General features: G+C 45.8%; 1 protein-coding gene across 1 annotated transcript in view; it reads left to right on the forward strand.

Annotated features, from left to right (window-relative positions):
• Nucleotides 1-9,492, forward strand: part of DNAH6 (dynein axonemal heavy chain 6) — a 282,667-nt gene that overhangs the window by 56,192 nt on the left and 216,983 nt on the right. The window contains exons 17-20 of the mRNA XM_025199101.1: nt 932-1,045; nt 4,784-4,927; nt 5,283-5,495; nt 6,476-6,568. Coding sequence (XP_025054886.1) covers nt 932-1,045; nt 4,784-4,927; nt 5,283-5,495; nt 6,476-6,568 — 564 coding nt within the window. The remainder of the gene's footprint in view (nt 1-931; nt 1,046-4,783; nt 4,928-5,282; nt 5,496-6,475; nt 6,569-9,492) is intronic.

Consider the following 9,492-nt stretch of genomic DNA (forward strand, 5'->3'; position numbering starts at 1 on the left):
CTGGCTCCAAGAGCCAGTCTAATTAAAATGCCCAGAGATAGCCTAGTCCTGGGCAGCCTCAGGCTCAGGCAGGTGCCCTGAGCCTTGGGGTGAAGGGTAGGGGCTGCACGTGGCATGGGACACTCTTGCATGTGCTCTGATCAAGAGTTGGGGGGCAGTACTTTAATTAGAGCAGCTCCAAGAGCCGCTCCAATTAAAGTGCCGCTGTGTTTTCTGTATCGGCATCCCTACTCGTAGATATGGTGGTGGGGGGGTCCTTGAACTAAAGCTTGTTTGACGAGCTTTATTACTAAGCGTCGGTTATCAGATTGGTATTGGATGGTATGGTTGGTTAATAACTGACTATGAGTATCAGTCAAGAAAATTTTAACCGGTGTACCCCTTACCAATTTTTCTGGCTGCTAATTTAACAGCACCTTTGGGTTCTACGTAAGTGGTAAATAAGGGCTTAATTGAACAGAATGCCATATGAGCACATGAGTAATTAAGCAATCAAGTATTTGCATCATATAAGCTCGTCAAGTGCAGGTATTATAAGCTGTTACACGGAGAGAATACTTCTACCTGTATTTAAATGGAAAGAGCTGTTTTAATGAAGTCTCCATTCCTAGACAGCTTTTCACAGAACAGTCTAGAAATTATTCAGCAAGATGCAGTATTTACTAGAAGCTGTAGGTAAAAAAGAGTCAAGACATCTGACAGAGTTCTCAATGACTCAGTATCTTTTGCAAAAGTGTATTTAAGAATTGTCTTATAAAACCAATTATTTGGTACTAAAACCGTCAGTGTAAAAAGGTGATATTCCATTTTCCTCCTCAATGTAACTTCATAATCTGTCAGATGTAAATTGGGGAGTTTTAATATTGTGAGTTTTGTTGTTTTAGAGTTGGTTGTATTAGAAAATAACTTGTTTTAAAATTTCTCTTCAAAGGTAGAAGTTGCAAAATTTGATGCTTTGGAAGAAGTTTGTGCAGAACTGAAACTCAAACAGTTGCTTTGGGATTCTCTTTCTCAATGGGAAATACTCCACACAGAATGGATGGAGGTAGAATAAATGCACTGATTTCTAAATGAACAGCTATAAAGTTATCTATAGTAAAGTTTATAGTGTATAATTCTGTTGTATATAATATGCAAAACACTATAGGTATCTTTTATATTTCAAAAAGAGCACTCTAGGCTTTAATATCTCTTGAGTAGTAAAAGGTTACCATGCAACTGATCAAAGAGTTACGTAAATTCTTCCAGGAAACGCTTCTCAGATTTTTCTGTGCTATTTAATGAACATTGTAAAATCTGAATGATATGGTAGGATTTGTGCAGATAAAGTAAGATTTATTCTGACAATAACAGGTCATTAGTCAAGGCTAATTGACCCTTCTGAGCGCAGCCGGATGAGTGTGCACATGTGGCTTGTGGCGCCGCAAACCACATGCATCACACATGCAGGCAGTCGCCACACTGCTAATATGCAGCGTGTCGGGTTTTTTTGACACTGGGAGATCCCAGTGTCGCAAAAACCCAATGCCAGAAAAAAGCAGAGTGACGCACGTGGCAATGGTATGCGCTGCTCGAAACTGGAACCTGGCTGGCCAGAGCTATATTCCTGTTGCCAGCCAGACTCCATGCACCCGGATCGCCACTGCTGCAGCCCCGGGAGGGCCCCAGAACCCCAGATGCTGGCCTCAGCCTCCCCTACCCCACCTGGAGCAACTTGCTATATGCCAGAACATGTGTGCAGGAGTGTTCTCTGGGGACATCCAGTAGTGGCATGAATATGTGCCACTGATATTTATCTCTGGGGAATGAATGTTTCCGCTTGTGGGGTCACACCCTCTGTGTCACACAAACTGCAAAAGGCAAACAGAAAAAAATATATAACACTGGTCCATCGTAGGCAATTGGTCTTAGGTAACTTTTCTTTATTCTCTCTTGTTCTGTTCCATCTAAAATATATAGTAAGTGCAGCTTGATGTGGTCAAGAAGACGCTCCACAGCCTGAGTGTTGGTTATTTGTGTCTCAGCAAACAAAGCTGCTAATACCAATTTGTTCATAAAATTATTCAGCCTCTTCTATCCAGCAACAACCTCCTGCAACAGTGATTTTTCCATTGGACAACTAGAAAAGGGCAAGATTAGAAGTACAATTAAGCCTTGTTAAGGACTCTTCAGATGTGAAGGATCACATATTCACAGATCCATGCTCCCTACAAGTGCTAAGTGCTCTCTAGGCATCTTAAAATTATGTCATTTGAAGTGAGGATTTTCTTTGAGCTGTGCTATTCAGCTCAACTTTTCCCAACTTCTAATTGGTCAAGGGAGATCAAATAACCAATTTGCAGTCCTCTAGTATCCCAAGTAGCTTCCAGGTGTACTAGCTGTCTTCCTGGACTCCAGTGCCCTTCTCCCATCCAGTCACAGCCGAGACAGTGGAGCAGCAGCTGGTGAGTGAGGAAGGAATCTGTCTGAATGCAGGGAGAGTGGGAGGGGGAGGGAGGAAGGGAGCTGCCCTACTACTGAGATGGGGAGCTATACCCACAGCACAGCACAACATACAAAGCACAACACGTGTTCACAGCACAACATGACGCACACACTCACAGCATAGCACGACACGCATGGAGGTGGGGGTGTGTACCTCTGGCTGCTGTCCAGTGGCAATGGCAGGGTTTCTTGCATGCTCTTGGTTGGGCTCTGTTCTGCCCTGTGCAATCAGGGACAGCCACTCCCCCACTGCTGCCTCCCTGCCCTCCCTGTGCTGCTTGTCAGCAGCCAAGAACAAGTCTGGGGATGGGGTGTTTACATGTGTGCGTGCATGTGCATGCATGTGCCTGCATTGTGCTGGGGGGATGCTCTGCAGGACAAGAGGGGGTGTTAGTGCTAGAGCCAGCAAGCTGAGCAGGCAAGTAACAGATTTGTCAGCTCCTAGCTACATGCCTGCTCTCCAGCCCTCTGGCAGCAGCTCAGAGCTATGCATGTTACAGAGGATATTATCCCTGAACATGCCACTGCTCCCATTGCATGCTACCTTTAACATTCCTTAAAGTTAGCAGGTACTAACTGAAATGTGGAAGCACACCCTTAGTGCTTCTATGTCAGCTCCTTTTTCATTGCCAGCTGAGAGAGACATTCTCCATGACACAATACAGCTTCATCAGTCCGAAAAATTCAACATTTTAAATGCTTTGACCTAATCTTTGTGAATCTGTCATCAGGATTTACAGTTATGTATGTAGCAACCTTGGGTTTTGTCAGTAAAAATAACTGAAGGGGAAATGAAGATGATTTTATGCTAAGTTATGTATTCTGAACAACTTCTAAATATTAGTACTTTGTAATTTTTATCTCCCTCACTGCTTTTGACTCTTATTGCTTGTTCATGTCAAATTTGGACCAAGTGTTGCCATCCTACAAAGCACTGAAGTGCATTTCCTATCGTGTATCTAGGTGCCATACTTTATTAACTGGGAGCTTTTTTCTAGCAGAGCAAAGCAGAATTAAACTGCTGAGGTGCATGTTGACTCATAGAAAATAGGGCTGGACAGAGTCTCCAGGGGTCATCTAGTCCAGCCTCCTGCCTCAAGCAGGATCATCTCTATCCAGACCACCCCATACAAATCCCGTCTAACCTATTACTAAAACTACACAATCAACCCTGTCACAGCTGCAAGGTATAGCACTCTAACCTGCCACAGCTAAAGCAGGTGGGCTGCGGTGGTTAGTGGCTGCATCTACAGGAGATGCTGACTGCACAGTAGCCTGATACTACTGTACAGTAGCGTTGTGTGGCAAAAACAGTGACATGACCCTACTGCACAGTAGTATTAGGCTATTGTGTAGTAGCATCACAAAAAAGGCATTTATTGGTGCTACTGCACAGTAACAAAGCATGGCTTGTGGGTTGAATGTGGCCTGTGGAGCCACTGGATCCAGCCTGTGGAGCTGCAGGACTTTGCTTGTGCCTGCTTCTGCAATGGGGCTGAGCAGCAAGGAGTTGCACTACGGCCAGAGATCTGGGAGTTGTGCCCATGTCCCTTCTGCTTCTCTCCCTCCTACCCTCCCCCTTCCTCAAGGCGACGTCATGGGACTCAGCCTCCAGCTGGAGGGGAGCAGGAACCCAGAAGTTGTGCCTGTGCCACTACCACTGCTGCTTCACTGTACCTCCTCTTTTCCCCTCCCCAAGAATGTGATGCAGTTTCCAGACAGAGGAGAGCTGTATCAGGGCAAGGAGCTTGAAGCTGTTTTGATGCTGCTGCCATTTCTCCCCACTGTCACCCTGACACCCCTACCCAGCCCAGCCTTCAGGAGGGAGAAGGAAGGAAGGGGGTGAGGAGGTAGAGAGAAGCGGTAGTGACAGTGGCAGTGGCAGTGGAATGGGAACAGCTTCCAGCTGCCTGGCCCCAGCACAGCTCCTTCCTGGCTGGAAGCTGCACTTGCACAGTGTCAGGGAAGTGAGGAGCTGGGAGAAGTGGTGGCAGCACAGGCATCAGTTCCTAGCTGTGTGGCTCTGGCAGGGGTGCAGCTTGAAAAAGGATGCTGACCCTTGCTTTAGCATATACAATCTTGAAGCCCTGAAAGATACACAATCCATTTCTATAAATGACTGATACATATGGCATAAAAAATAGAAGGGTTGAGTGCATGTGGATTGTAGTATCAGGCCCCTAGATCATCACTCTCACATTTATTTTCTGGAGTAACATACTGTTCAAAGTGAGTTGAGGTAGCAAATTCTTTTCTTGTATCAATCATTAAGGGTATTTTCTGTGCTTGATTTCTACAGTCTAAGTTTGATAGCCTGGATCCAGAACTCCTGAATTCTCAAGTTTCTAAATATGCCAAATTTGTAAATCAGTTGGAAAAAGGTTTACCACCTAATAATATAGTGCCACAACTCAAAGAGAAGGTAGAAAACATGAAAGACAAGGTAAGATGTGAATTTAAAACTACCTTCCAAAAACATGAAATTGAAACATACAAGTGAATTTTAAATGGTCTTCAAAGATTGTTTTGTTTTCTGTTATTCCTTCAGAGGCAAATTGGAAAAAGCAATGGGGATTTTTTCCCCTGAAAGTTGAAACATTTCAAACAAACAAAAAGAAATTGAGAAAAAATCATTTATTCTAAAAACAAGATGAAAAGGTTGAAATTTAAATTGTGACCACTTCTAGTCATGAACTCTATTTGAAAGGCATACTTTGAGAGAAGTCTAAGTTTGTAAGATAAGCTTAATAAACTTAATAGGAGAAAAAGGTAATATTCTGGTTGGTTTGCTTTTTCAGGTCCCAGTCATCACAGACCTAAGAAACCCCTTTTTGAAACCAAGACACTGGACACTTCTGGAGCAAGTAGTTAATGCAACGCTTTTTGATCTGGAAAATCCATTATCTTTGGCAAGACTTGTTGAACTCAGTATATTTGACTTTGCTCAGGAAATTCAGGATGTTTCTGGGCAAGCATCTGGAGAAGCTTCTTTAGAAACAATGCTCAAGAAGGTAACTTGTATGAGCAAATTACTGGGGTTTTTTTCACACAACATGCTCTAAACCTTAACCATTATATTGACTATTAAGAAAAAATCTTTCTCTCGCAATTACAGTTCACAGAATTTAAGTACCATGTTAATAATAAGTAGAAGTTTTTATTTGAACTAAATATAAAGCAGAAGTGCAATATCTGTTATATTGCCCCATGCTCTTCCATGGGACATGTTCAAGAAGGGTTTATTAATACAAGAACTCATCCTGAAGCTGCACTGTCCATGTAACTTTCTTTGGCACAGAATGTTGGACTCACAGAAGAGAACGTGGTTTTTCTGTCTCTTCTGATGTAATGAGTATCAGTAAGTTTGTGCTGATGCCATGTTTTAGCATGTAACAGCTCTATGAAACTTAACATGATTGTAAGCAGACAAAACACAAGTCATGTTTGTTATAGCTCTGTTCATAATGAGAAGAGAAAAACTTGATGCATGCATGTTCAAAGGAAAAGGACAAAGTCAGAAGTGATTTTTTTCCTTCTCTCTCCCAACAAGAGACAGAACAAGGAGCAATGGTCTCAAGCTGCAGCAAGGGAAGTTTAAGTTGGATATTAGGAAAAGCTCTCTCACTAGGAGGGTGGTAATGCACTGGAACAGATTACCTAGAGAGGTGGTGGAATCTCCATCCTTGGAGGTTTATAAAGCTTGGCTTGACAAAGCCCTGGCTGGGATGATCTAGTTGGAGATAGTCCTGCTTTGAGCAGGGGGTTGGAGTAGATGACCTCCTGAGGTCCTTTCCAACCCTCACTTTCTATGATTCTATAATTCTAAGAGATATGAAACACCATAAAATAACAGCCATTTAGCCATATCTGTTTACATAAAAGTCTACTTTTCATTAATCAAAATTAGATCATTTACGTTTCATTTAATTTGGAAAGTCTAATATTTATTATTGTAAGTAGATTTACAAGGTTTATAATTTTTTTCAATGAGGTGGAAGATGCTTGGAAAACTACTGAATTCATTGTTCTTCCACATCGTGATTCTAAAGACGTTTTCATCCTTGGTGGCACAGATGACCTGCAAGTAAGTAACTCTTGCTACTTAAAAGTTGGGTGAGGACACTAGCAGCAATTGTTACATTTATAAGATCCTGGGAAATGTCTAGTAGTGTTTTTTTGTTGGTGAAGTATTACCCCATCACATGACAAATTTTAAATTCACATTTTTTAGCCATTTGATAACAATCTGTTTTCAAGATAAAAAATAGTTTGCAGTTTATATAGACATTCAGCTCTGTTGGTTACCACTGCAGTATCTGGACAGCCTTGTTGTAACAACTGGTGCCCCACAAGCAGTTAATGTGCAACCTGTGGGCCTGGATGGCCTTATGGTAGGTCCATGCACTGCCTGTGTAGCCTACTATTGATTTCAGTGGGGGTTGTACTCTGCCAGCTACCCACACAGTGTGTAGCCCATGCAGTGTGTGGCTCAAGGTCACATGCCAGCAGCACATGTAGTGCCAAAGTTGAAGAGCCCTGCATCATGGTATGTAATTTCTGTTAATGTACACATGATGCAGGTTTTGCCTAATGTTAAACATTAGACCCAAGATGTGTAATGTGCCACTGTTTTGCAGCTGGCTACACACAGGTAAACATTTGCTTAGGACTGACACAGGTGGTTGGGGCCCACCTGTGCAGGGCTGTTTGAAAGATCAGAACCAAACTTCCTGTGATTTAGAAAACTTATTATAAAACTTGCTTAACTGAGCCAAACTTGAATTCAGTTTAGGCAATAAACAATATGTATTGAGAACAGCACAGCCTCATGTTTCCACTATCAAGGTTGTTAGGGCTTGGGGGCCACAGGCCTGCCCAGCCACATGCTGTGTAAGAGGTGCAACCCCCTAGGTGACATACCTCTTGGGCTGCATGCTATATTGTGCTATGTGCTCCTCCCTACTGCACGTCACTGTGTAGCTTCCCTCCTCCCCCTCCAGCCCCCTGTGTGACCAGAAATGCCTCCAGAGGACAGCCATGGCACCCTTTTGAGTAGGGACAGGCAAAATAGGGCCCATGGGCCAGACCAGCTTGCCAGGCAATTTCATCTGGCCTGTGGGTAGGTACCCACCAATTAAGTGTATCTGGCTTGGCTCACAGCTGCCCTTGGCTCACTCCCACCTGGGCAGCACACTGCACTCCCCCCCTCACCTGCAGGAGGGCCCTAGTCCTGGTTAATGGGCACATTTTTCAGGCAGGGCTGCAGATGTTGCAGGCACCTGGGGACCTTCTTGGCTCCCCTGGCCTCCATCAGCTCTTCCTCCTGTCCCTGCTGGAGCATTCCAGGCAGCAGATAGGGAAGCAGCAGCAGGTTGGGGGGTGGGGAAGCTGCAGCTGGGCAGGAATGTGCAACCCACATTGGGGGCAGGGCAGGGTGGCAGGAGCATAGAGCCCAGGTTGGTGGGAGCATGGGGCCCAGGCCCATGGGACTCCCCGTGGCTCACATGCAGCTCTTGGGACTCAGCTGGGAGCTGCTCATGATGGAGGCAGTGGTGGCCTGGCCCTGCTCCATGCCCCCATGTGCAGGTCCCAGGACTTTCTGGGAGTGGCATGGAGCCATGTGTAGTGACTCCTGGCTAGCTGGGCCCTGCTTCCTGCCACCCAGGCTGCAGGGAGCGGGGCTAAGCTGCCAGCTCCATTGTGTGGGGCTCCCCACAGGAGTGCATAGCTCTGGCAGAATCCTAGGAGCTGGCAGCCTGGCCCTGCTTCCTGCCACCACATTCAGCTTCCAGGACTTGGCCAGAACTTAGCGCTGCCAGGGGGCTCCATCTCACATGGGTCATGAATGTCCCAAGGGCATGCTGCTGCTGCATTATGGAGGAGGATGTGTGGGGAGCAGGCCCTACACCCCAAACCCCAGCATACCCACACACACCCCTACACCCCTCATGTCCCCCACATCCCTCAACAAACCCCACACACACCCACATCTCACCACGTCCACATACCCCACACACTCCCCTCCACACACTGCATACACCCCTCCCACACAGTATACAAAAGTCAGACTTTATTTTGATCTATTTTGCAATCACCTCTATATACACTATGCACACACACACACACACACATAAATCAGGCCAAAATATTTTTTGAAATAAAATTAAACTATGTTATAGTAGGTGTTTGATTTTTAGTATATGGTTTGGTTATTTTCTGGTTCCAAGATGACACCCCTCCGCCCCCCCCCCACACCTCAAAAGGACTACTCCTGGGGGCAAGGGGAGGGAGTTTCAGGGCAAAGTCAGGGGTTAGGTGCTGGACTTCTGGCCCCGAGATGGTGATCAGGGGGTGGGGCACCTGTCAAAGAGTGGGGCTTCCCTTACAGCCCTCAACAGCTCACCAAAACTTATTAAGCGGCCCTCTAGCCAAAGTAGTTGCCAACCCCTATACTAGAGGACATTCTAATTCCTGTCCTGCACTGTTGGTCTCTTGGCCACTGCCCTACGTTCGTCTGCCACCCTTGATATCTAGATAAGATATGGGAGGCTGCCCTCCAAGACCAGTGTAAACCCTTGGTGCTTCCTTCTTTCTTGCTCATTGCTGAGTGGCCTCCTCCTGGCCCAGATCCCCATTTCCTTGTTATGCTTCTAGCTTTCCCCCCCACCTACGGGCTCCCTGGCCCTGCCTCACTTCCCTTTTTGTCTCTGGGCTTGCCAGCTTTGCCTCTGGGTCATGTGTCCCAGGTCCTTTGGTCTACCCCCTATACCTAGCAAGTGTCCCTAGGCTCTACCAATATCAAACATGGCCCTATGGGCTCTAATTGCGGCCCTCTAGGCTTTGACCACATTAAGAAGCTCTCTGTTTGTTGGGCCCCTGGCACTTGCAAAGCATGACTCCCTTCCCTGCAGTCCCTCTGGGCCCCAGACCCTAGCTGGGTACGCCCCCTCCCCCTCTCGCCCTCTTTGCCTTCAGTCTCCCTGGCACACTGGGTCCAGGCCACTCTTT

The sequence above is a fragment of the Alligator sinensis genome, unplaced genomic scaffold (assembly GCF_000455745.1).
Source record: "Alligator sinensis unplaced genomic scaffold, ASM45574v1 scaffold607_1, whole genome shotgun sequence".
Lineage (NCBI taxonomy): Eukaryota > Metazoa > Chordata > Crocodylia > Alligatoridae > Alligator > Alligator sinensis.